Source organism: Bombus pascuorum, unplaced genomic scaffold (genome assembly GCF_905332965.1).
Source record: "Bombus pascuorum unplaced genomic scaffold, iyBomPasc1.1, whole genome shotgun sequence".
Taxonomy (NCBI): domain Eukaryota; kingdom Metazoa; phylum Arthropoda; class Insecta; order Hymenoptera; family Apidae; genus Bombus; species Bombus pascuorum.
The window spans coordinates 155,115-181,911 of NW_026869745.1; the positions used below are offsets into that span (position 1 = coordinate 155,115).

The following is a 26,797-nucleotide window of genomic DNA, read 5'->3' on the forward strand; positions in this document are numbered from 1 at the left end:
TACCTAAGAGAGGTCTAGAATCGCATAACTCTCCTTAAAAAGAAATAGTTGTACCGACATCTAACGGTAGACATTCCAACGGTCTCTACCCCGTGGCTCGCCACACACAAACCCTATTCTTCGGGCAAGATGATTGCCAGATGTCGATGTATCATTCACAGTATATGTTCAGCTAGCCTGAGGTCCCGCTATAAATCTTAGGATTTAGTTAACTAAGGTCCTTCAAATTGACGATCAGTCTTTATCCTAAAAGTCCGTAAATCTGTAACCTACTACGGAAAGATACGGGAAATCTGCTTTTCTCAAGAACGACGCTCCCCGCTAGCAACTTTCTCTCAAGGGTGGCTAGCATCTTTCTCTAATCACATAGAAACTAATAGAATCATAGAAACTAACCAATTAACAGCGACGTCCATTTCCCTCACTTTTCCGAAAGAGGGTTGTCCTCCACGAATCCGATGATCTCGTGCCCTGAGACACACCCCATCATAGTTTTCCTCTGCAGCATCGGCGTAACGGAGAGGAACATTCTCGTGCGATCTCATCAGCGAGTAAAACAACGTCTTTACGATCAGTGGGTACTTCACGTTTTTAACTACGAGTTCGACTTAGACTTTGGAAGAGAGTATATTTGTTATCCCGTTGACCGCGAATTCGTTATCGAATCTAAGACTATTGTCATTAGTGTCTAAACTCCGTGGTTACTTGTCGATTCTGCAATACTCACACTTGTGCTAATCAACATTACCTCGATTGCATAATAACGATAGCTAATTCCAGAGAATATTCATTACACTCCCCTAACTCTAATCATAATGTGAACCCGACATATATAAATTTTATTTAAATTATATTTAAATTATTTTATTAAAAATATTATATATATAATATTTTTTGTTTTCCTCGTTTTCCTGATGTGATGGTGTTAAAAATTTCGTCGATGTTAATATGAAACTCCGATATGGTAGATTCAGTCTGGATTAGTAAAGAGATTAATATTTCGTTTTTTTCGTTATGTTTTTCAATCTTGCGTATGACGTTGGTAAAGTTTTCGAGTTGATTCGTCTTAGTATCTTCTAATACATCTTTGATAAATGCTGTTTGGTTACTAAGGGTCGGTTTTATTTTATTGTTGGAGTCATATAATGTACCAATATTTTCATTCATGAGTTCTAGATCGTTTTCGAGGAGAGTTCCGAGTAGAGTTTTAGATACTGAGCCTATGACGTTGAGCAATCCGCGTTTGCTTCTACTATACTGTAATAAAAATTTGAGTTCATGCTAGGTTTTGGAGATTTCTATATTATAACAGTATTATACATTGCTATAATATAACAGTATTTGAATTTATATTTATTTTTTTAAACTCTTTTTAAACAGTTTCTAGGGGTTCAATTTCGAAAAACGCCCAAACACGTGTTCGTTTATTTCTAGTGGAAAGTTTGTACGTCGAATTTTAGGTTTCTAAACTTAGTGGACATAGAGATACGGCTACCCTGTAAAAAATTAGACCTCTTTTTGCCCCTTTGGGATCTGTAGTTTCCATAAATTATTCTTTATTTCATGTCTACATCATAAAAGAAGTATACTGTGCAAATTTTAGGCACACTGGTTTCTAGGCACACTGGTTTGGACTGTGCGATTGACGAGTAGGTCAATCATGTCTGTAGTATCGAAAAAGGCATAGAATTTATTATTCTTTATCTTTATATTAAAATAGAATTATACTATTAAGCTTTATGGAATCTATATTCGACACAATAGATCTTTATATTAAAATAGAATTATACTATTAAGCTTCATGGAATCTATATTCAACACATCAATAAATTAATACAGTAGAGTTGTCATATTTAATCACAAAATAAACCACCTTATAACCCTTATATACACAAGGCACTTATTGCAATTATTCATCACAAGAATCTCGTAGGCATTCAGACCGCAACCACGAATTATGCCTGGAGCATCTTCGACAATTGAAAGGGGAAGCGGAAAAGCGAGATGGGAGAGAATCCGACTTGCTTTATTTTGCTGACACAGAAACACCTGCACCTCGAGCTCGTGCATCTCTGAAATGTAGACACGGAGATCGCAGTTTCTCTCGACGCTTGCTGTCTGAACTTTCTAGCTCGCATGTCACTCACCTATTCCTAGGGGATCTACTGTTCGCCGGAGGTCGAGCCGTAAGTAGCCGAGAAGGGTCGTGGGAGAGGATTCGGCCTCACCTGCATAAGCGGCTGCACCAAGCAAGGCGGTTGAATACCCGGCATCTCGCTGTGTCGGGCGACTCATTGCTGGACCATGTCACACATCTCGATTTTATCGTTGTTTCCTACGTCGTCGATTGTGTCTATTTGGAAACAATTGTGCACCCTCGGATACAAAGTTGAATATAAGTGGCAGTTAAGCAGTACCAGGATGAAGTCTGCCAATACCTCACTGATGTTAAGGAGTAACACGATCCAGTTATAGCTTACAGAGTCTGTATTTTGTAAAAAGACAATAGTTCGTAGTCATTTATCAATTTGTCATTTATCAATTTTGATGTAGCTTGCTCTATCGGAGCCTCTTCCATTTCAATGTCTCCTTCTTCCTCCTCACCAGTCGTGATAACATGAATGGGGGCCTGGTGGTCCACCCCCATCCGGCCACGGTCACAAGCTAACGACACAGCGGGGCCCGCTTGTCCACCCACGTCTGCGCCGGTACTGGGGTATCCCGCCCCTGCACCGTAAACTTCATTATTTATATTTTCCGACATATCATCATTATCTTCATCATCATCTTCATCATCTATTTGTTTTATGGCGTATGGTTAACGAGCCATACTCTCGTCTTGGTGCCACTCACTCTTTCGCACCCTACCCCGGTCGGGACCGATGCAGGGTGACGGGGAGCCCCACGTGAAGGTGAGGTGAGTGGTCTTGACAGATATGGGCCCACCAACTTCTCCGAAGTTCTCCGCACCGGATCAGCGATCTGACGGGCGCCACAGCGCCGACCAGCCGCCACCCGACTATAGGTGAACATCAGATACATCGGGGTTTCTCAGGGCATGATGCTACGCACTGAGAACCCATACCCGCCTCGTGCTCCCCATGTGAAGTGTGTATCTATGTGAAGTCCAAGGTATTTGACTTGCCTTGTTTGTGTTATTTGCGTGCCGTTCAGGAAGATGTTTGGTGTTATCTGTTTTCTCAATGTGAATGTGATGTGGTTGCATTTGTTAGGGTTAGCTTTGGTTTGTTTGTCTTGTAGCCACTTTTCTATTTTTGTGATGTGCTCTTGTAGTATTGTGGCTGCTGTTACAGGGTTAGTGTGCCTGACTAGCACGGCTGTGTCGTCCGCGAATGTCAGTATTTTGCTATTGGTAGTTGTTGGAATGTTGGCCGTGTATAGTGTGTATAGTATGGGTCCTAGGACGCTTCCTTGTGGAACACCTGCTTTGATGTCTTTGGCTACGGAGTGTGCGTCCTTGATTTTTACTGTGAAGGTTCTGTTGCTTTAGAACCATGACGTATATTATACATATATAATATAGATAATATAAGGATAAAGGGAAAATCGAAAGAAAATCGACATACCGTAGGAGTTTCTTTTATTTTGCATAACTATACAGTAATTTACAGTAATAAACATCAAATCCTACGGTTACAACACTTACACGACATTTTATTATATTTTATTTTAACACGCAAAACATGTATGTATAACATCTACATCTAAAGCATTTAGTACTAATACGGCGAACTTCTTCACCTTCGTCATATGAGCCTTTCCGGTCCGTGGTATTACACACCTGTAATCAGAAAATCGTGTCCGTCCGGACACAGTATTTTATATTTGGCCTACCTATAAGTTGTTTGAAAATAAGATAAGAGAAAAATGTAAAGCCGAAGGACCTTACCCCTTCTGTTATGATTCCTAATTGTGACCGGAGCGGCCACTACTCTAGCGAAGTATGCCATTTGTTCGAAACCCAATAGAATCTCGCTTCCTTCGGGCAGCGGAGAATATAAGATTTTGAGGACCGGAGGTCGGTGGACCTCGTTGTTGTTCCGCCGCCGATATTTAGATCCGCTTACACGGATCATGCATTGATCGGGATAATGGTCCACGATCTGGAACGGAAAGAGAAAATTCATACGTTTAGTCTCGTATGATTGCATGCCATGTTATATTCTTGTGCGAAACGATGCCACGACAGTTGGATAAGGTAGTTAATACGAATATACGTTGTTACAGGCAGATATATCTTTTTCATTTTCAGCTATTTTACGGGGATGTTGAAGAAGTTACAGTAACGAGATATCTTAGTAGGACTATAGTAATTTAAACTTTGATATTGCTACGTCCTTCTATATGAAATAATTGATTTCAGAAATGTGTAATATTGTTCAAAATATAGTGAGAAAAAATTCTGTTAAATATTTATTAGATTTCGATTTAAAATTTGAAGTTAAGCGAACGCAACGTCCTTAACCTTAAACCTTATTATTGACCTTATATTATATTATAAAACCTTATTTGAAGATAGAGATATAAAGGTTTGAAGATATCACCAACTTTTCTCATTAAGAAAGAAAAACGCATAAATTAAATGAGAAAATCAATATTTCCAAATAGCATTGGAGGATTTCCCTTAATTTCCACGACACTTTTGAATTTGAAAAAGCATAAAACATTTGAAAATCTATGGAAACGAATGCACATACAGAGCTTAACGAAACGGCTCATACCTTCTATGTACACTCGACGGTAGAAAAAGATCGCAGAAAGAACGAATAAAAAGAACGCGATGAGTCGGCGGAACATGTCATTAATTACTATACACGGTTCGTACCTAACGAAGAAACGTGAATCCGTCGCGACGGCGGCATTGCCACTCGAAGTTCATTGGAAGTCGTCCCCTAGGTCTTACATTAATTAACAATGTCAAGGCTTGATATGACATCGACGAGTAAAAGAACGCTTCTAAAAAAGATAGAAAGAGAAAGAGGAGAGAGAAAATTCGAGTAAACATCAAAGAAAACCATATAGAAAAAAAACGGAAATGATCATGTACAGGCTGTTGATATTTATACAAATTCATATTATTATGAATATAATTAAGAAAACGAAACGTAGGCAGAGAACTGTTTCACGTATTAAATATCATAAGAAGTATTTTATTAGGCAGTTTTGAAAGTTTATAACGAAATTTAAGAAAATTTTAAAGGTATTGTGCTTTCATTATAGAATTAGCGTATCATTAAGCGGCACATTCGATAATATTTTGTTATTTTTCTGGGTAGCTTTACGATTTTTTTCTTCTTCTTTTTTTTTTTTTTTTTTTTTTTTTTTTGTGATGTAAAAACTATTTTAGAAATGTCAAATGTCATATGAATAAAATGGGGTAAATTCTCAATGAATACCTTCGTCTACTTTTCATGGAAATAATATCTTTTTTCCTTGCTGGAAATCACACTGTTTCTATTACCCAGAAATATTGCTACAGAAAGATATCTGTAATTGACACATTTTTGACGTCTAATTAAAAAAACTGTTTGTCAAACAGTATTTTGCAAAATTACGTAATTTTTTTATTAGATAATTTTCTTTAGATCTGATAAATATATGTAATATATAGAATATAATAAATATCAGGTGTGTAAGTATAAAACCGGAATTGCGACTGGCGATGAAAAGTGGATATATTTTGAGAATTCTGAGCGTAAAAGATCATGGGTAGCTCCAGGCGAACCACCGACATCGGCTACAAGAACAAATCGCTATGGACGGAAAACGATGCTCTGTGTTTGGTGGGATCAGAAGGATGTGATCTATTATGAGCTGTTAAAACCTGGCGAAACCGTTAATACTGAGCGCTACCGACAACAAACGATCGATTTGAATCAAGCTTTGCGTGAAAAACGACCAGAATATGAAAAAAGGCAACACAAAGTAATTTTGCTCCATGATAATGCACCATCGCATACAGCAAAACCGGTCAAGGAAACGATCGAAGCGTTCAGTTGGGAAATACTTTCGCACGCGGCTTACTCACCAGACTTGGCTCCGTTCGATTACTATTTATTTGTATCGATGGGACACGCACTTTCTGACCAGCACTTCGCTTCTTACGAAAATGTACGAAAATGGCTCGATGACTGGTTTGCCTCAAAAGAGAGACAGTTTTTTTGGCGTGGCATCCAGCAATAGCCAGACAGGTGGGAAAAATGTATAGCTAGCGATGGGCAATACTTCGAATAAAATATTTTTAATCATTTTCATACAATAAACGTGTATTTTTTATATAAAAATTCCGGTTTCATATTTACATACCTGGTACAATAATGAGTCATGAAAAAGATAAACCCATGTAAAAGACAAGATTGAATGAGGTATATTCTTATACCAGTAATATATCAGTTAGCAGAGATAGCTGGTCCTAATTGCCTCGTTAATTTGTAACATTCTTGAAGTCTCTTTCTATCACCTACCCTCTCAAGAGTTTTAGCAGCTTCTGCAAGCATGCCTGCACGTTCTCCAGGATAGGCTAATAATAGTGGAGGTAAATGTCGGCAAGCTAAACATAAAGCTACCGCGTGTTCTCTTTCTCCAGTATATTGATCTTGTGAACGATCTTTTCCACAGATAATTGAAGAACGTGAATTTCTGTGATGTAAGCTACGGTCTAACAATATTTGACTGGTGTTGCTCCCGCCATTATACGTGTTGTGGCTTCATAAACAAATACTCTTGCTAAAGTAGACTAAAAAGTACGTGACAATTGTTAAAAATAATAATTAACTTATAAATTATAATATTAGAAAATATATATAAACTTACTGGAATATGTTGACATAATTGTCTCAAACAAGCTAAATCACGTTGAAAACCTCCAAGAGATATATTTGTAGTTAATTTTTCTAAATCGTTATCTAATTCCTGCCAAAGTGTAGTTCGCATTTCAAGTAACCAATCACAAATCCACAATTGAGTAAGCTAAAAAAATAATCAAAGCTAATAAGAAAATTATTATTAATTTTGTAGATTTGATTGATTTGTTGGATTCAGGAGTTGTTAAATGCTATCTATCCCTAAGAAAAAGTTTTGATTCCATTTTCTACCATCCTGTAAAATATTATAAGCCAAATTCTTAGAAATCATTTCATTTCTTTTTAAATTAAGGACAAAGGAGTTGATAAATCATCTGGTATGTAAAAAATTTTTTAGGAAGACTATTATACATAGGTAAAGAGAATCCCTTTTATTTCAAATGGAGTGAGATATTAACATTTCTTTATTCAAATAGCTCTTATTAAATATTTATAATATTTAATATTTATCTTATTAAATATATACAAGAATAATATTTAACTTGAATATTTTTTGACTTTGCACAGTTAAAGAGTTATGGTAAAAAATACGTGTTTCTCTCAAGAGAAACTCCAGAAGGTAAACAGAGAAGAAAGGAGGGGAAAAATATATGTATAAATGTATTCCAAAGTGAAAATTATTTTAATAAATGTTTAAACTGATGTCTTTAGATTTCTAAACACCTATTGTGTCTTTCATAAATACTGTTTTAAGCATTTCATAGCGTTAATGAAATAACCAATGTGTATGCGCAGTAAATACTTTTAAGTTTATATTTTCCTTTATTGTAGGATATATTAAATATTTAATCATCATATGAGAAGATGATTAAATAGTACGGTTCATCTCTCTAAAGAATTTAAAATTTACATTGTTCATAAAATATTTCAAGAAATTACCTTTCTATTATCAAACAAATAGGTAAAAAAATATGTTTATAAAAAGAGTTAAAATATATTCTTGTCTCTAAATGTATCTAGAACTGCATTGAATTATTTATTAAATCTCTTTAATTGTGCAGAATAAAAAGAAATGTTTTAAGTAAATATTACTCTGTTTGATATGAGTTACCTAAACGAAGAAAATGAATACCTCGCTGCATTTAAGATAAATGAAGGAGGCTGCCTTTAAACTTTTCTTAGTAGTCTTAAAAAAATTGATTGCACTCCAAATGATTACCCCGCTATCAAGTTTAATTTAGGAAAGAAAGAAAATATCTACAATAGTATCTAAGAAAACAGTCTATAACATTTTATTTCGTCTACCCTGTATATATATATATATATATTTATCTACCACATATGACGCTGAGACCTGCCACAGGATTTGCGTTCTAGGTGTACTACATAGTTATATTTCATGCAATACATCTAGAACAGCAAACTTGTAACAAGTAAACAGTTGCATAAATATATGTATAGAAACTATTGTTACCAGACACTTTTAATTTTGTGAGAATTAAACAATATACTTAAAGTTACTACATATATAATTCATTATTTGATCATTTTCTTTTGTTTTATGAAAAAAAGTGTAATGATATTCATTTTGAGAAGATAAATAACATAAAAACAGATTTTTCAAAAATCATAAATTTCAAAAGATATAAAAAAAATTAAATATTTTATTTCCGTATTCGAATCATATGTTATATAATTTATTACTTCATAATTTCTAATTTTATTATCTGTGTAAAATAAAAGCATTGCAAAAAGATATAAGTATTTATAATAATTTTTGTATAAAAGAATTGAATATATTAATATATTATAAACATAATATTTAAATATCTTACCAAAACGTTTTGGGATGACTGTTGCTTGCAATTATAATAAACCAAACATTGTTCAAGCAATATTCCTGCCTGATCAATAAAACGCATAGAGACTGATTTAGTAGTCGCTTTTGCTGCTTGCAAAGCATTTAAAACAATATATGGTAGTGGACTAATACTATTATTATTATTGCAAAGTTGATAACATTTTTCATAAGGAAATTTGCTTTCAACAATGCTCCATGCTTGTGAATCGTCTTCTTTCAATCTCCAACATGCTGCTACATATATAACTGCTCCCCACCATAATCCAATTTCATCTTCGCAATCTAAAACATTAATTCACCAAATTCTATTTATTAGTTAAAGAAAAAAAAGGAAGAAAGAAATTTAATGCCATCCAATACCACCAATGAACTCATTAAACAAGAGTTTATTTAAACTTACGTGTAACTGTAACTTTGTCAGTACATAAAAATCCAGCATCTATTCCAGCAGAAGCCATAATAGTTTGTCCATATTCTAATATTGAAGATAAATGAGCATCTCCAACAGTACCGGTTAAAATACGTAAACAATGTCCGATTAAATAATCTCTATATGCACGTGAAGCATACGATAAAGGATCAGCTTTACTAGTTGGTATCAGCTTTACCACCGACATCGGCTACAAGAACAAATCGCTATGGACGGAAAACGATGCTCTGTGTTTGGTGGGATCAGAAGGATGTGATCTATCATGAGCTGTTAAAACCTGGCGAAACCGTTAATACTGAGCGCTACCGACAACAAACGATCGATTTGAATCGAGCTTTGCGTGAAAAACGACCAGAATATGAAAAAAGGCAACACAAAGTAATTTTGCTCCATGATAATGCACCATCGCATACAGCAAAACCGGTCAAGGAAACGATCGAAGCGTTCAGTTGGGAAATACTTTCGCACGCGGCTTACTCACCAGACTTGGCTCCGTTCGATTACTATTTATTTGTATCGATGGGACAAGCACTGTATATATATATAAATATTTATCTACCACATATGACGCTGAGACCTGCCACAGGATTTGCGTTCTAGGTGTACTACATAGTTATATTTCATGCAATACATCTAGAACAGCAAACTTGTAACAAGTAAACAATTGCATAAATATATGTATAAAAACTATTGTTACCAGACACTTTTAATTTTGTGAGAATTAAACAATATACTTAAAGTTACTACATATATAATTCATTATTTGATCATTTTCTTTTGTTTTATGAAAAAAAGTGTAATGATATTCATTTTGAGAAGATAAATAACATAAAAACAGATTTTTCAAAAATCATAAATTTCAAAAGATATAAAAAAAATTAAATATTTTATTTCCGTATTCGAATCATATGTTATATAATTTATTACTTCATAATTTCTAATTTTATTATCTGTGTAAAATAAAAGCATTGCAAAAAGATATAAGTAATTATAATAATTTTTGTATAAAAGAATTGAATATATTAATATATTATAAACATAATATTTAAATATCTTACCAAAACGTTTTGGGATGACTGTTGCTTGCAATTATAATAAACCAAACATTGTTCAAGCAATATTCCTGCCTGATCAATAAAACGCATAGAGACTGATTTAGTAGTCGCTTTTGCTGCTTGCAAAGCATTTAAAACAATATATGGTAGTGGACTAATACTATTATTATTATTGCAAAGTTGATAACATTTTTCATAAGGAAATTTGCTTTCAACAATGCTCCATGCTTGTGAATCGTCTTCTTTCAATCTCCAACATGCTGCTACATATATAACTGCTCCCCACCATAATCCAATTTCATCTTCGCAATCTAAAACATTAATTCACCAAATTCTATTTATTAGTTAAAGAAAAAAAAGGAAGAAAGAAATTTAATGCCATCCAATACCACCAATGAACTCATTAAACAAGAGTTTATTTAAACTTACGTGTAACTGTAACTTTGTCAGTACATAAAAGTCCAGCATCTATTCCAGCAGAAGCCATAATAGTTTGTCCATATTCTAATATTGAAGATAAATGAGCATCTCCAACAGTACCGGTTAAAATACGTAAACAATGTCCGATTAAATAATCTCTATATGCACGTGAAGCATACGATAAAGGATCAGCTTTACTAGTTGGTATCAGCTTTACCACCGACATCGGCTACAAGAACAAATCGCTATGGACGGAAAACGATGCTCTGTGTTTGGTGGGATCAGAAGGATGTGATCTATCATGAGCTGTTAAAACCTGGCGAAACCGTTAATACTGAGCGCTACCGACAACAAACGATCGATTTGAATCGAGCTTTGCGTGAAAAACGACCAGAATATGAAAAAAGGCAACACAAAGTAATTTTGCTCCATGATAATGCACCATCGCATACAGCAAAACCGGTCAAGGAAACGATCGAAGCGTTCAGTTGGGAAATACTTTCGCACGCGGCTTACTCACCAGACTTGGCTCCGTTCGATTACTATTTATTTGTATCGATGGGACAAGCACTGTATATATATATAAATATTTATCTACCACATATGACGCTGAGACCTGCCACAGGATTTGCGTTCTAGGTGTACTACATAGTTATATTTCATGCAATACATCTAGAACAGCAAACTTGTAACAAGTAAACAGTTGCATAAATATATGTATAAAAACTATTGTTACCAGACACTTTTAATTTTGTGAGAATTAAACAATATACTTAAAGTTACTACATATATAATTCATTATTTGATCATTTTCTTTTGTTTTATGAAAAAAAGTGTAATGATATTCATTTTGAGAAGATAAATAACATAAAAACAGATTTTTCAAAAATCATAAATTTCAAAAGATATAAAAAAAATTAAATATTTTATTTCCGTATTCGAATCATATGTTATATAATTTATTACTTCATAATTTCTAATTTTATTATCTGTGTAAAATAAAAGCATTGCAAAAAGATATAAGTATTTATAATAATTTTTGTATAAAAGAATTTAATATATTAATATATTATAAACATAATATTTAAATATCTTACCAAAACGTTTTGGGATGACTGTTGCTTGCAATTATAATAAACCAAACATTGTTCAAGCAATATTCCTGCCTGATCAATAAAACGCATAGAGACTGATTTAGTAGTCGCTTTTGCTGCTTGCAAAGCATTTAAAACAATATATGGTAGTGGACTAATACTATTATTATTATTGCAAAGTTGATAACATTTTTCATAAGGAAATTTGCTTTCAACAATGCTCCATGCTTGTGAATCGTCTTCTTTCAATCTCCAACATGCTGCTACATATATAACTGCTCCCCACCATAATCCAATTTCATCTTCGCAATCTAAAACATTAATTCACCAAATTCTATTTATTAGTTAAAGAAAAAAAAGGAAGAAAGAAATTTAATGCCATCCAATACCACCAATGAACTCATTAAACAAGAGTTTATTTAAACTTACGTGTAACTGTAACTTTGTCAGTACATAAAAGTCCAGCATCTATTCCAGCAGAAGCCATAATAGTTTGTCCATATTCTAATATTGAAGATAAATGAGCATCTCCAACAGTACCGGTTAAAATACGTAAACAATGTCCGATTAAATAATCTCTATATGCACGTGAAGCATACGATAAAGGATCAGCTTTACTAGTTGGTATCAGCTTTACCACCGACATCGGCTACAAGAACAAATCGCTATGGACGGAAAACGATGCTCTGTGTTTGGTGGGATCAGAAGGATGTGATCTATCATGAGCTGTTAAAACCTGGCGAAACCGTTAATACTGAGCGCTACCGACAACAAACGATCGATTTGAATCGAGCTTTGCGTGAAAAACGACCAGAATATGAAAAAAGGCAACACAAAGTAATTTTGCTCCATGATAATGCACCATCGCATACAGCAAAACCGGTCAAGGAAACGATCGAAGCGTTCAGTTGGGAAATACTTTCGCACGCGGCTTACTCACCAGACTTGGCTCCGTTCGATTACTATTTATTTGTATCGATGGGACAAGCACTGTATATATATATAAATATTTATCTACCACATATGACGCTGAGACCTGCCACAGGATTTGCGTTCTAGGTGTACTACATAGTTATAATTCATGCAATACATCTAGAACAGCAAACTTGTAACAAGTAAACAGTTGCATAAATATATGTATAAAAACTATTGTTACCAGACACTTTTAATTTTGTGAGAATTAAACAATATACTTAAAGTTACTACATATATAATTCATTATTTGATCATTTTCTTTTGTTTTATGAAAAAAAGTGTAATGATATTCATTTTGAGAAGATAAATAACATAAAAACAGATTTTTCAAAAATCATAAATTTCAAAAGATATAAAAAAAATTAAATATTTTATTTCCGTATTCGAATCATATGTTATATAATTTATTACTTCATAATTTCTAATTTTATTATCTGTGTAAAATAAAAGCATTGCAAAAGGATATAAGTAATTATAATAATTTTTGTATAAAAGAATTGAATATATTAATATATTATAAACATAATATTTAAATATCTTACCAAAACGTTTTGGGATGACTGTTGCTTGCAATTATAATAAACCAAACATTGTTCAAGCAATATTCCTGCCTGATCAATAAAACGCATAGAGACTGATTTAGTAGTCGCTTTTGCTGCTTGCAAAGCATTTAAAACAATATATGGTAGTGGACTAATACTATTATTATTATTGCAAAGTTGATAACATTTTTCATAAGGAAATTTGCTTTCAACAATGCTCCATGCTTGTGAATCGTCTTCTTTTAATCTCCAACATGCTGCTACATATATAACTGCTCCCCACCATAATCCAATTTCATCTTCGCAATCTAAAACATTAATTCACCAAATTCTATTTATTAGTTAAAGAAAAAAAAGGAAGAAAGAAATTTAATGCCATCCAATACCACCAATGAACTCATTAAACAAGAGTTTATTTAAACTTACGTGTAACTGTAACTTTGTCAGTACATAAAAATCCAGCATCTATTCCAGCAGAAGCCATAATAGTTTGTCCATATTCTAATATTGAAGATAAATGAGCATCTCCAACAGTACCGGTTAAAATACGTAAACAATGTCCGATTAAATAATCTCTATATGCACGTGAAGCATACGATAAAGGATCAGCTTTACTAGTTGGTATCAGCTTTACCACCGACATCGGCTACAAGAACAAATCGCTATGGACGGAAAACGATGCTCTGTGTTTGGTGGGATCAGAAGGATGTGATCTATCATGAGCTGTTAAAACCTGGCGAAACCGTTAATACTGAGCGCTACCGACAACAAACGATCGATTTGAATCGAGCTTTGCGTGAAAAACGACCAGAATATGAAAAAAGGCAACACAAAGTAATTTTGCTCCATGATAATGCACCATCGCATACAGCAAAACCGGTCAAGGAAACGATCGAAGCGTTCAGTTGGGAAATACTTTCGCACGCGGCTTACTCACCAGACTTGGCTCCGTTCGATTACTATTTATTTGTATCGATGGGACAAGCACTGTATATATATATAAATATTTATCTACCACATATGACGCTGAGACCTGCCACAGGATTTGCGTTCTAGGTGTACTACATAGTTATAATTCATGCAATACATCTAGAACAGCAAACTTGTAACAAGTAAACAGTTGCATAAATATATGTATAAAAACTATTGTTACCAGACACTTTTAATTTTGTGAGAATTAAACAATATACTTAAAGTTACTACATATATAATTCATTATTTGATCATTTTCTTTTGTTTTATGAAAAAAAGTGTAATGATATTCATTTTGAGAAGATAAATAACATAAAAACAGATTTTTCAAAAATCATAAATTTCAAAAGATATAAAAAAAATTAAATATTTTATTTCCGTATTCGAATCATATGTTATATAATTTATTACTTCATAATTTCTAATTTTATTATCTGTGTAAAATAAAAGCATTGCAAAAGGATATAAGTAATTATAATAATTTTTGTATAAAAGAATTGAATATATTAATATATTATAAACATAATATTTAAATATCTTACCAAAACGTTTTGGGATGACTGTTGCTTGCAATTATAATAAACCAAACATTGTTCAAGCAATATTCCTGCCTGATCAATAAAACGCATAGAGACTGATTTAGTAGTCGCTTTTGCTGCTTGCAAAGCATTTAAAACAATATATGGTAGTGGACTAATACTATTATTATTATTGCAAAGTTGATAACATTTTTCATAAGGAAATTTGCTTTCAACAATGCTCCATGCTTGTGAATCGTCTTCTTTCAATCTCCAACATGCTGCTACATATATAACTGCTCCCCACCATAATCCAATTTCATCTTCGCAATCTAAAACATTAATTCACCAAATTCTATTTATTAGTTAAAGAAAAAAAAGGAAGAAAGAAATTTAATGCCATCCAATACCACCAATGAACTCATTAAACAAGAGTTTATTTAAACTTACGTGTAACTGTAACTTTGTCAGTACATAAAAATCCAGCATCTATTCCAGCAGAAGCCATAATAGTTTGTCCATATTCTAATATTGAAGATAAATGAGCATCTCCAACAGTACCGGTTAAAATACGTAAACAATGTCCGATTAAATAATCTCTATATGCACGTGAAGCATACGATAAAGGATCAGCTTTACTAGTTGGTATCAGCTTTACCACCGACATCGGCTACAAGAACAAATCGCTATGGACGGAAAACGATGCTCTGTGTTTGGTGGGATCAGAAGGATGTGATCTATCATGAGCTGTTAAAACCTGGCGAAACCGTTAATACTGAGCGCTACCGACAACAAACGATCGATTTGAATCGAGCTTTGCGTGAAAAACGACCAGAATATGAAAAAAGGCAACACAAAGTAATTTTGCTCCATGATAATGCACCATCGCATACAGCAAAACCGGTCAAGGAAACGATCGAAGCGTTCAGTTGGGAAATACTTTCGCACGCGGCTTACTCACCAGACTTGGCTCCGTTCGATTACTATTTATTTGTATCGATGGGACAAGCACTGTATATATATATAAATATTTATCTACCACATATGACGCTGAGACCTGCCACAGGATTTGCGTTCTAGGTGTACTACATAGTTATATTTCATGCAATACATCTAGAACAGCAAACTTGTAACAAGTAAACAGTTGCATAAATATATGTATAAAAACTATTGTTACCAGACACTTTTAATTTTGTGAGAATTAAACAATATACTTAAAGTTACTACATATATAATTCATTATTTGATCATTTTCTTTTGTTTTATGAAAAAAAGTGTAATGATATTCATTTTGAGAAGATAAATAACATAAAAACAGATTTTTCAAAAATCATAAATTTCAAAAGATATAAAAAAAATTAAATATTTTATTTCCGTATTCGAATCATATGTTATATAATTTATTACTTCATAATTTCTAATTTTATTATCTGTGTAAAATAAAAGCATTGCAAAAAGATATAAGTAATTATAATAATTTTTGTATAAAAGAATTGAATATATTAATATATTATAAACATAATATTTAAATATCTTACCAAAACGTTTTGGGATGACTGTTGCTTGCAATTATAATAAACCAAACATTGTTCAAGCAATATTCCTGCCTGATCAATAAAACGCATAGAGACTGATTTAGTAGTCGCTTTTGCTGCTTGCAAAGCATTTAAAACAATATATGGTAGTGGACTAATACTATTATTATTATTGCAAAGTTGATAACATTTTTCATAAGGAAATTTGCTTTCAACAATGCTCCATGCTTGTGAATCGTCTTCTTTTAATCTCCAACATGCTGCTACATATATAACTGCTCCCCACCATAATCCAATTTCATCTTCGCAATCTAAAACATTAATTCACCAAATTCTATTTATTAGTTAAAGAAAAAAAAGGAAGAAAGAAATTTAATGCCATCCAATACCACCAATGAACTCATTAAACAAGAGTTTATTTAAACTTACGTGTAACTGTAACTTTGTCAGTACATAAAAGTCCAGCATCTATCCCAGCAGAAGCCATAATAGTTTGTCCATATTCTAATATTGAAGATAAATGAGCATCTCCAACAGTACCGGTTAAAATACGTAAACAATGTCCGATTAAATAATCTCTATATGCACGTGAAGCATACGATAAAGGATCAGCTTTACTAGTTGGTATCAGCTTTACCACCGACATCGGCTACAAGAACAAATCGCTATGGACGGAAAACGATGCTCTGTGTTTGGTGGGATCAGAAGGATGTGATCTATCATGAGCTGTTAAAACCTGGCGAAACCGTTAATACTGAGCGCTACCGACAACAAACGATCGATTTGAATCGAGCTTTGCGTGAAAAACGACCAGAATATGAAAAAAGGCAACACAAAGTAATTTTGCTCCATGATAATGCACCATCGCATACAGCAAAACCGGTCAAGGAAACGATCGAAGCGTTCAGTTGGGAAATACTTTCGCACGCGGCTTACTCACCAGACTTGGCTCCGTTCGATTACTATTTATTTGTATCGATGGGACAAGCACTGTATATATATATATAAATATTTATCTACCACATATGACGCTGAGACCTGCCACAGGATTTGCGTTCTAGGTGTACTACATAGTTATATTTCATGCAATACATCTAGAACCGCAAACTTGTAACAAGTAAACAATTGCATAAATATATGTATAAAAACTATTGTTACCAGACACTTTTAATTTTGTGAGAATTAAACAATATACTTAAAGTTACTACATATATAATTCATTATTTGATCATTTTCTTTTGTTTTATGAAAAAAAGTGTAATGATATTCATTTTGAGAAGATAAATAACATAAAAACAGATTTTTCAAAAATCATAAATTTCAAAAGATATAAAAAAAATTAAATATTTTATTTCCGTATTCGAATCATATGTTATATAATTTATTACTTCATAATTTCTAATTTTATTATCTGTGTAAAATAAAAGCATTGCAAAAAGATATAAGTAATTATAATAATTTTTGTATAAAAGAATTGAATATATTAATATATTATAAACATAATATTTAAATATCTTACCAAAACGTTTTGGGATGACTGTTGCTTGCAATTATAATAAACCAAACATTGTTCAAGCAATATTCCTGCCTGATCAATAAAACGCATAGAGACTGATTTAGTAGTCGCTTTTGCTGCTTGCAAAGCATTTAAAACAATATATGGTAGTGGACTAATACTATTATTATTATTGCAAAGTTGATAACATTTTTCATAAGGAAATTTGCTTTCAACAATGCTCCATGCTTGTGAATCGTCTTCTTTTAATCTCCAACATGCTGCTACATATATAACTGCTCCCCACCATAATCCAATTTCATCTTCGCAATCTAAAACATTAATTCACCAAATTCTATTTATTAGTTAAAGAAAAAAAAGGAAGAAAGAAATTTAATGCCATCCAATACCACCAATGAACTCATTAAACAAGAGTTTATTTAAACTTACGTGTAACTGTAACTTTGTCAGTACATAAAAGTCCAGCATCTATCCCAGCAGAAGCCATAATAGTTTGTCCATATTCTAATATTGAAGATAAATGAGCATCTCCAACAGTACCGGTTAAAATACGTAAACAATGTCCGATTAAATAATCTCTATATGCACGTGAAGCATACGATAAAGGATCAGCTTTACTCAGAAATACTTTCGCACGCGGCTTACTCACCAGACTTGGCTCCGTTCGATTACTATTTATTTGTATCGATGGGACAAGCACTGTATATATATATATAAATATTTATCTACCACATATGACGCTGAGACCTGCCACAGGATTTGCGTTCTAGGTGTACTACATAGTTATATTTCATGCAATACATCTAGAACCGCAAACTTGTAACAAGTAAACAATTGCATAAATATATGTATAAAAACTATTGTTACCAGACACTTTTAATTTTGTGAGAATTAAACAATATACTTAAAGTTACTACATATATAATTCATTATTTGATCATTTTCTTTTGTTTTATGAAAAAAAGTGTAATGATATTCATTTTGAGAAGATAAATAACATAAAAACAGATTTTTCAAAAATCATAAATTTCAAAAGATATAAAAAAAATTGAACTTATACAGGGTGTCTCACAAATGAGATCACCTAAATATCTGCCTTATTTACGATTGTGCGAAAAAACACTTCTGAAGGCAACTATTGTATTTCAAGGGTAGCTCGCAACGATGATTTTTCACGAGATTTTAAGGGGTGATCGATACACTCTTCATTCTTTATATAAAAGTATTAAGGTATTAAGGTATCTGAAAATGCTTAGTTTAAAAGACCTTAATTTTGACCTTAATTTTGTAAAACTCGTAAAACGGCGCGAAGTGATACACGGTTTATGTTTCCCTGTCTTTCCTACGCTACATTCGATGAAATTAAATAAAATCGGAATATCTTTTAAACAAGCATTTCTTACGCAATTACCTTGATACTTTCGCGCAAAGAACAATCCATTGGTATAAACAAATATATGGAGCTCTATTTAACAAAAATACCGATAACTTGAAACGACTAGAAATCTCCTAAAAAAAAAAAAAAAAAAAAAAAAAAAGAAAAGAAAAGAAAACGAAAAATTTCTTTCTAGCATTACACACATGCCCATTGAAATGGTTCAACTTTGTCCTGAGAAGTATTTGCATACAATCGTAAATAAGGTAGATACTACGTTTAATTGGGACACCCAGTATAGATCCAAAACTTGCTATCTAATCCCTTCAACGTGTAACCACCAAGACGTTGGCAATGAACTTTATAATCGTTTCGTTGCACGTATTTCATTTCAACGGTGGAATTGTCGTCAGAACCTCGTTCAGATCGTCTTTCGTTGGTTTATTCGTTCGTTATTGACCTTCTATCTCATCCGTGTGTTCGCTCGCTCAGCGTTACGCCGATATCATTATTGGAACGTGACACGCCTGTTGCTCTCGACACGGTGACGCACAGTTTACGGAAACTTTTGTAAGGTAGCAAGATCGTAACGCAATAATCCAGTCGATAAAATGACGGAACTTGTTTCGAATCTGTGATACTATGCGACACTGGATCGAACCAACGAGATTATTGAGTTTTTACACGGTGAAGCTTGTTTTAATGTGATTTGCTTTAGCTACTAGCGTGATTAAAATTATCAACCAGCAATTTTTCTTACCATTGCGTTTTATGACCATATAATAAATGATATAGTTCATACAAATGCACAAATTATTAATAAAGATATATCCTCGAAGCGACGCGTGCGATCCAGTTTACATAAAAATGAAATATATGTTAAGAAACTTTTGATGCTAGAATTACTTGAATGATTAAAATTACCAATTTATAATTCCTTTCTAAAAGTTTAAGAAATGTACAATAAGTTGCAGCAAGTTATATAGTTTATATAAATATAGAAAACCAATTTAGTAAATTACATTCTACTGCTATCGATTATTATATCTACTACCATCAATAATTAATGAAATGATCATTTTTGTTATAGATTAAAAACATATTAGTTCTGAGATTATTAACTCTTTTTCGTACTTCTATTCAACGTTATCAACATTTTTTCTTGCTCCAACTGTGCAATTTCCAATTTCTGCAGAATATTTATGTCGCTTTTTCTAAAATTTGATTCGATATAGAATGCCGATAGAATGAACATAAATATATGAAATGATAAGAGAAAGTAAAGAAATATTGAAAAAATACGTTGAATTAACGAATTTTTCGTAAACTTCCATGTCTGTAAAATATCATTATTTCAATATTATTTGACAATATTTAATCATGTCATCGGTAACTAAAAATTGCTGTTTCAAGAAAAATTTCCCCCAACTGCTTAACTTAAGTGATATACTACTTTCAGTATCCCTGAATACATAATATTTGATAAAATTAGTCAAGATTCCAGTTTCTATATTAAAATCAAAAATATTAGAAGATAGAAATAGCTATGTTAAAGTAAAAAATATTAAATTATTAAAGCTTGTATATAAAAATAACCTAATGATATTAGAATAATACCTAAATTATCACGCACATAGCTTACATTCGTAAATAAAAGTTTCACGTCGTGCAATTGTAATTGGCTTAAACATGGCTAGACGATATTGCGACAGATCCAACGAATATCCTATATCCGGTGCATTTTTCAAAGCCCTTTATCCAACGATATGTGTAAACATTTCATTTGACAGCAGGAGCAAACCTCTGTTGGATTTCATATGTATAAATCCTGGTGGACGCAAACATTATCAAAGTATTTTATTCTTTTTTACTTTTTTTTTATCTTTTATTCTTCAAAGTATCAAGATATTTTATTTTACACAGAATATGAAAATAAGAACCGTTTGGCATCGTTTCATGGACAGTGATCATCTCGTTTTCTGATCATTTCGTGATCAGAAAAGTCAATTTGCTGAAGTACAAAAAGCGAAAAAAAGGATGAGAAATTGATCGTAAATAGATTTGTGTACGTACCACTTCGTTACGAGGTTGCATACTGTTATCGTTGTTGGACCTTCTCGAGCCACTCGGGCCAGCCAAGCCCCTCGGGCCAGCCAAGCCACTCGGGCCAGCCAAGCCACTCGGGCCAGCCAAGCCACTCGGGCCAGCCGAGCTACTCGAGTCATTCGAGCTACTGGAGGCCTCGTACGTCGGCGATAATGCAATTCCTTCATCCATACTGTCCTCAGGTTCATCAGGTTCATCTAAACAGTTGGAACCAATGTTAGAGAACGAAGTCGGTAGACAAAGTGGCAACTGAAATTGACTGAAACCAATCTTTTGATCAGCTTTCTGACCAATCAAAATCAACGGATAAAGGCAAACTTTTTATCCTTTGATCATATCGTAGAAATAATTTTAGAAGAACGAATGTCGAGGACTATTTTACTTTTATGGAATGATGAATGATGGATTATCTAGAATTTTCAGAAGTAGAAGAATTTCGTCAAGTGGGAATTCTCTGAACGGAGAAATGGCAGGATATCGTTAATTCAAATATTCGTTGGAGAAATAAAATTATTGGAAAACGTATACGACAGGAAAGATTTAAATCTATTGCCGTCTTTCGGTCATTTTTTACCCAATTGTACCTTTTTAGCGGTAAAAATATCTCGAGTTTGAGCTAAATATAAAATAAAAATTTGTTATTGAGATGCGTGATATGTTTTGTAAATTTTATGTTGAACATTTCCTTAAAGGATTGCGAATCATTTTTATCTGTCAAGGTGAGAATGAGATTGAGGTACAAAAATCCGAGGTTAGCAACATAGGAGTTAGCAATACATTCGTATAAGTTATGTACAATATGTCCGTTTTAAATGTGTACACACGATTATTTCTGTAAGTAACAGAAATGCTAAAAAATGTTTCAAATGAAAGCCGTTTGACTTCATGGCAGAAACTTAATAAGATATTTCGATTTTTTTTTACACTCTTGTTTGAAAAAATTTCAACGCTAACGTATCTTTTCTAAATTATTACTGTTATTATTAAAGAACAAAATTATTGTATAAATGTGCTACACATAAATATAATTTAATCATATAATTATAATTATAATGATTACAATAAAGAGAATAATCATTAACTAATAACTCTTTTAGCAATTAGTACATATATAGTTGATCGATCGACCGTTTGGGAAGAGAACGCGGTCGCGGTAGAGCGTGCCAACGAGAGTCGTAAATTCTCGTTACGATATGTTTATTTATTCAGAAATATTAGAAATTTCGGATTTCCAATAATTTCTATCCTTTTTGTTGTTTTCTTTTTTCGCGGAGGAAACCTTCATAGGCGTCCCGCGCCTTCCGTGGAGAGGGCACCGGGTAGTGCCGGATTCGTACAGGCTAAAACCTCCACCACGATATGATCATCCCGACGTTTGGACGTTTGTAATATACTACAGTACTTGTATATAGTTTTAAGTATGTATAATGACTCTTTTTTATTCATTTTCTAGCTATCTTTTGATACATATTTATTTATAATTAAGAAAAATTATTCGTGTACTCTTCATGTTTAATAATATTCATGAAGAATACCATTAATATAATTGCACGCTTCATTAATATTTCATATTTGAGCAACCTTCTTACACACATGCCTGCCTATTTTCTTATAGGCGTATGTGTCTGATTATAAAGCTGTCTCTTCTACTTGATCTTATGCTTAACCGAAACCTGTTCTTCGTTATTTCAATTTAATTTCTCATCTAGTCTCGCTTGTACAGTTGAAGAGAAAAATATTACTTAACAAAGTTAGAACAATTGACCAAATGTCCAGTTGGCCAAATTGTAGAGTACAAATTAGATTAAAAAAAGGTATATAAATCTAATTAGTTATTACAAATATAGCAATAATATATTTGAATATTTACTATATATACTACTACATACATTAGATATTTAAATATCTGACTGTATTAACATTTGAAGCTTTTTTGTCAGTTAAAAAGACCTGCCTTAATCTACCTTATAATGTTTTTTTTATTTGGAAGTGGTTTAAAATCAATTCTCATTGAGAATTATAAGTAAATTATTCTGGCGTGGTACTATAACGCGTATAATAAATGATTATCGTATGTTTGATTCTAGTTGAATCGAATGTTTAAATCTAGAGGGTAATGTCTTTTTAGCCTGCGGATCCGATCCGTCGTGTCAAGTAATTGAGTAACTAGTGGATTTTGGTGGTTGTTAATTTTTGTGTTATATCTATTACTGAATTTGGATATTTCTTCTTTAACTGTAGGTATCTTAAGGTCGCGATGTATCGTTTCGTTGGTAACATACCAAGATGCATCTATTAAGGATCTTAGAGTTTTTGATTGGAATCGTTGGAGAATTTCTATGTTGGAATTACTCGCTATTCCCCATAATTGGATCCCATAGGTCCAAACAGCCTTATATGGCTTTATATACCTTAATACGGCTTTATATACCTTATAATTCAGAAATGAAAGGATCTGCAAATATACAGTGTGCAAAATGATTGAATAGGGTTATAATATACTATTATAGGTAGCTATGTTGATTATGCAGCACAAAATTATTGCAGTTTGACTTCATTGCAATTTTGTAATTAAAGTACATTTTGTCAAAAATAAGCAAATGTTTGTTGTAGGTATCAATGTGTAGGTATCAATGAGTTATTCTGAGTTATTTCAATTGAAAGTTTACGCTATGAAATATCGAATAGCGTAATAAGTATATAATATCTCCAATTATAAATTTTTGTACCAGGAAATTCTATTAAAGCTATTAAGTGATAGTAGAGGCGAACCTCTTCTTTCATTTTCTTCGTTCGCCTGTCACTTACGCGAAAAACGGTCGCTGGTAATAAGATGAACACTCTACATTTTAATGAAGAAAGCAGTCTCTTCGCACTAACTTGAGTTACTTGCACTGACAAAGCACTCCGAGTTAACGAATGGAAGTGGGACACACTATTTCTGGTTTTATTCCAAGAATATAAACCGTCTCCCTTTTGAATTTAAATGGGCGAAATGGTTCGAACTCCGACTGCCAATGAATATTGGTCTTTATCACAGTATTGATTTAATATGATAACTTCCATATTCATCGCTTATTTGCAATTATTCTTCCTCTATATCATCTTTTATTGTTTTCGATTTTCAAGTCTTTATATCTAACTTCTGATTATTTGCATATTAAATTTAATATTCAGCTAGTGTATATGCGATGTTCTTTGATTTAGTAGTGCATATTATTAGACTAGTGCAAAGTGTATTTGTGGAATAATGTATGACTTGCTACAAGTAATCGGGTTCGATTGTGATAGTTGTATATGAACGAGTAGATTTCTAAATCTTCGAAGCTTAACAGCTATTTATAGAACAGTCTACAAAAGGAACTGCGAGTATTGAATTTGACTTAGATTTATAAGTAGGTACTAGGTACGTATTGAACTTTATCCCATCGCTAGATATCAGGATAATTCAGCATCGATGTTTATCATATATCGATTTTTCATCGATGTCGATGAAACGAAATTGTCGCGGCACGAAATTATCGCGCTCTGTTGATTCGCTGATTGGATTCATTGGTGTGAGTGCAACGATTCCGATTTACGGCGGCGCATGGTGTTGTATCGTTTTCTTGTATTTTAAAAAGCGCGCAACACCGCACGGCTGAAATTATCGGTGAATCGCGTATTGTTTTATTATTCCTTGCGAGTGTGTTAAGTGATCAAGTACTTGCTGTGTCAGTGCAAAGCTTTTTCTTCTTTTATTAACAAATTTCTATATGTGCTGAGACAATTTTGTAAATATTGAAACAATTAATACTCCAAAATTAATAATACAATAAATCTTCTGAAATCTGTACGAATGAAAGTAATCTGTAATCTAATGTGTATAATATTCCTTTTCTTTCCTATTGCTGTCATTGAACGATGCAATAATATTTAATCGTGTTACCTATATTTACCCATTGAAACTAATGAAAGTAAAGAATTTTAAAATATAATATGAAGAGAAAAAAAATGCAACCTATCGTTTTTCCCTTGTGGTCTTGAATTTGAATATTTACAAGAAGAAAAGAGAATGTATTATTTAAATTAAATTAAAGTATTACGTGTTACTTTCTCAAACTCTACGTGTAACACAGGTTTCAGCAGATATTATCCTTGCGCAGCGTCACACGTTTTTAATCGTTAATTTATATTGATTTAATCATCATATTCATATAATTCTAATTACTTTTTACGAATAATTTATAATCAAATATACAAATAAGTTAGCAATTTAACTAAAAGCATTATATAAATCGTTAACAAAATATGTCTATTCTTATAATATACATATTTCTAGAAGAATTTTGTTCTTCTTACTGTCACTGGATGTAGCATCGATTTCGATTTTAATATATCGTTTATGACCTAAAATGTTGTTTCCCTTATTAAATGTTAGTATTATGTATAAATATTTTATCTTACACACTTATTTGGTCTATTAAATGATTGTTATATATCACTGCAATACTTGTAACAATAGTTTTAATAAAATTTCATTTAATAAGCTCCGAGAAATATTTCTTTGCATTTTTGTGAAATTCTTATTCGATCGTTATATGTGAAACATTGATATACATACATACTTCTTTCCGTCATCTAATTAGAATATAAAATTAGAATTTAATAGCTCAAAGTCTTATAACACAGATTCAGGGGTACAAGAAACTTAATCGATATTTACTGATTATTATATATTACGTAATAAAATAATTCCCTTGCATATCGATATCGATGCATTAAAAGTAAATACAAGAACTGGAAATAATTTGGAAATAAATTTATAGAAACTAAGCACGAAATACATAGCCAACTAATTCACTGTTTCTTACCATAACCACAAAATATTTATTCAAGATTTCCATAGAGAGTTAAACATTTACATTAAAAAGTTTCGAAGAAAGACAAGCAAATCGTACATTTAACGATTCCACATATTATCCACAAACATAAAAGCTTTGTCTATTTTATACTGCAGCCAGTGTCGTGCATTTTCTAATATTTTTCATCGAACCGATATAATGTAATCGAGCGTTCGTATTTAGGTATAGACTGTAGAGGATAAAGCACGTAGACTGTCTCCATTACGCATATCGTAGATTCGTCAGGCAACCGATTAATCACTGTCTAGTCGCGTCAAAGTCACGTTTAATCACTTGGTGGTGCGTTCGTTGCACCGTCACTCGGCGAGACGAGCATCAGACACTGATTCGATATCGATCATCGGGCCTAGCGCGCCCACCCGGTGGATTTACCTACTAACCTAAATATTTCAAATGTGCCTAAAGCCGATGGATTTGTTTACCCCGAGTTCACAGAGGAATGAAGCTTCTCTGCTCATTCTGTTCTTTTCGAAGGTATTCCAAACGTCCGACCGCTTTCCGCTGTTCCAGTTTAATTGTTATTTTAATATCATTCACAGAAACCAGTGTTTTTAGCTTATTAAATATTAACAATACCGTTTCGTCAGGCTTTTTAACGCTAGAACTAACCATCTTTAATATGCACACTGGCTAACAGAAGCGTTTCAACACTTACTCATGTTATATGAGA

At 32.7% G+C, this 26,797-nt stretch overlaps 5 protein-coding genes and 1 long non-coding RNA gene across 6 annotated transcripts; all 6 read right to left on the reverse strand.

Moving 5' to 3' along the window:
• Positions 1 to 1,834: 1,834 nt before the first annotated feature.
• LOC132915809 (uncharacterized) lies at positions 1,835 to 3,088 on the reverse strand. The gene is made up of 2 exons (XR_009659972.1): positions 2,148 to 3,088; positions 1,835 to 2,072 (listed from the first exon to the last, which is right to left on the reverse strand). It is a non-coding gene; the product is annotated as an uncharacterized LOC132915809 (long non-coding RNA).
• A 3,145-nt stretch (positions 3,089 to 6,233) lies between these two features.
• LOC132915801 (sterol regulatory element-binding protein 1-like) lies at positions 6,234 to 9,273 on the reverse strand. The gene is made up of 4 exons (XM_060975590.1): positions 9,086 to 9,273; positions 8,660 to 8,967; positions 6,835 to 6,990; positions 6,234 to 6,757 (listed from the first exon to the last, which is right to left on the reverse strand). The coding sequence occupies exons 1-4, from the start codon at positions 9,141 to 9,143 to the stop codon at positions 6,680 to 6,682; spliced, it is 600 nt and encodes a 199-aa protein (XP_060831573.1). The 5' UTR covers positions 9,144 to 9,273; the 3' UTR covers positions 6,234 to 6,679.
• Positions 9,274 to 9,984: 711 nt separating this feature from the next.
• LOC132915813 (uncharacterized) lies at positions 9,985 to 10,787 on the reverse strand. Its single transcript, XM_060975598.1, has 2 exons — positions 10,600 to 10,787; positions 9,985 to 10,481 (listed from the first exon to the last, which is right to left on the reverse strand). The coding sequence occupies exons 1-2, from the start codon at positions 10,655 to 10,657 to the stop codon at positions 10,138 to 10,140; spliced, it is 402 nt and encodes a 133-aa protein (XP_060831581.1). The 5' UTR covers positions 10,658 to 10,787; the 3' UTR covers positions 9,985 to 10,137.
• Positions 10,788 to 11,651: 864 nt separating this feature from the next.
• LOC132915826 (uncharacterized) lies at positions 11,652 to 12,330 on the reverse strand. The gene is made up of 2 exons (XM_060975608.1): positions 12,114 to 12,330; positions 11,652 to 11,995 (listed from the first exon to the last, which is right to left on the reverse strand). Exons 1-2 carry the CDS (start codon positions 12,328 to 12,330, stop codon positions 11,652 to 11,654), a joined length of 561 nt encoding a protein of 186 aa, XP_060831591.1.
• An 833-nt stretch (positions 12,331 to 13,163) lies between these two features.
• Positions 13,164 to 13,815, reverse strand: LOC132915818 (uncharacterized). The gene is made up of 2 exons (XM_060975604.1): positions 13,628 to 13,815; positions 13,164 to 13,509 (listed from the first exon to the last, which is right to left on the reverse strand). Exons 1-2 carry the CDS (start codon positions 13,683 to 13,685, stop codon positions 13,166 to 13,168), a joined length of 402 nt encoding a protein of 133 aa, XP_060831587.1. The 5' UTR covers positions 13,686 to 13,815; the 3' UTR covers positions 13,164 to 13,165.
• Positions 13,816 to 14,677: 862 nt separating this feature from the next.
• LOC132915812 (uncharacterized) lies at positions 14,678 to 15,329 on the reverse strand. The gene is made up of 2 exons (XM_060975597.1): positions 15,142 to 15,329; positions 14,678 to 15,023 (listed from the first exon to the last, which is right to left on the reverse strand). The coding sequence occupies exons 1-2, from the start codon at positions 15,197 to 15,199 to the stop codon at positions 14,680 to 14,682; spliced, it is 402 nt and encodes a 133-aa protein (XP_060831580.1). The 5' UTR covers positions 15,200 to 15,329; the 3' UTR covers positions 14,678 to 14,679.
• Between the last annotated feature and the right edge of the window lie 11,468 nt (positions 15,330 to 26,797).

Coding starts and splice junctions, on each gene's coding strand:
- LOC132915812 (XM_060975597.1), bottom strand. CDS start 15,199: ATGGCTTCTGCTGGAATAGATGCTGGATTTTTATGTACTGACAAAGTT. Junction 15,024..15,141: donor TGACAAAGTTACAGTTACAC/GTAAGTTTAAAT, acceptor TTAATGTTTTAG/ATTGCGAAGATGAAATTGGA.
- LOC132915813 (XM_060975598.1), bottom strand. CDS start 10,657: ATGGCTTCTGCTGGAATAGATGCTGGACTTTTATGTACTGACAAAGTT. Junction 10,482..10,599: donor TGACAAAGTTACAGTTACAC/GTAAGTTTAAAT, acceptor TTAATGTTTTAG/ATTGCGAAGATGAAATTGGA.
- LOC132915801 (XM_060975590.1), bottom strand. CDS start 9,143: ATGGCTTCTGCTGGAATAGATGCTGGATTTTTATGTACTGACAAAGTT. Junction 8,968..9,085: donor TGACAAAGTTACAGTTACAC/GTAAGTTTAAAT, acceptor TTAATGTTTTAG/ATTGCGAAGATGAAATTGGA. Junction 6,758..6,834: donor AATTATGTCAACATATTCCA/GTAAGTTTATAT, acceptor CGTACTTTTTAG/TCTACTTTAGCAAGAGTATT.
- LOC132915818 (XM_060975604.1), bottom strand. CDS start 13,685: ATGGCTTCTGCTGGAATAGATGCTGGATTTTTATGTACTGACAAAGTT. Junction 13,510..13,627: donor TGACAAAGTTACAGTTACAC/GTAAGTTTAAAT, acceptor TTAATGTTTTAG/ATTGCGAAGATGAAATTGGA.
- LOC132915826 (XM_060975608.1), bottom strand. CDS start 12,330: ATGTCGGTGGTAAAGCTGATACCAACTAGTAAAGCTGATCCTTTATCG. Junction 11,996..12,113: donor TGACAAAGTTACAGTTACAC/GTAAGTTTAAAT, acceptor TTAATGTTTTAG/ATTGCGAAGATGAAATTGGA.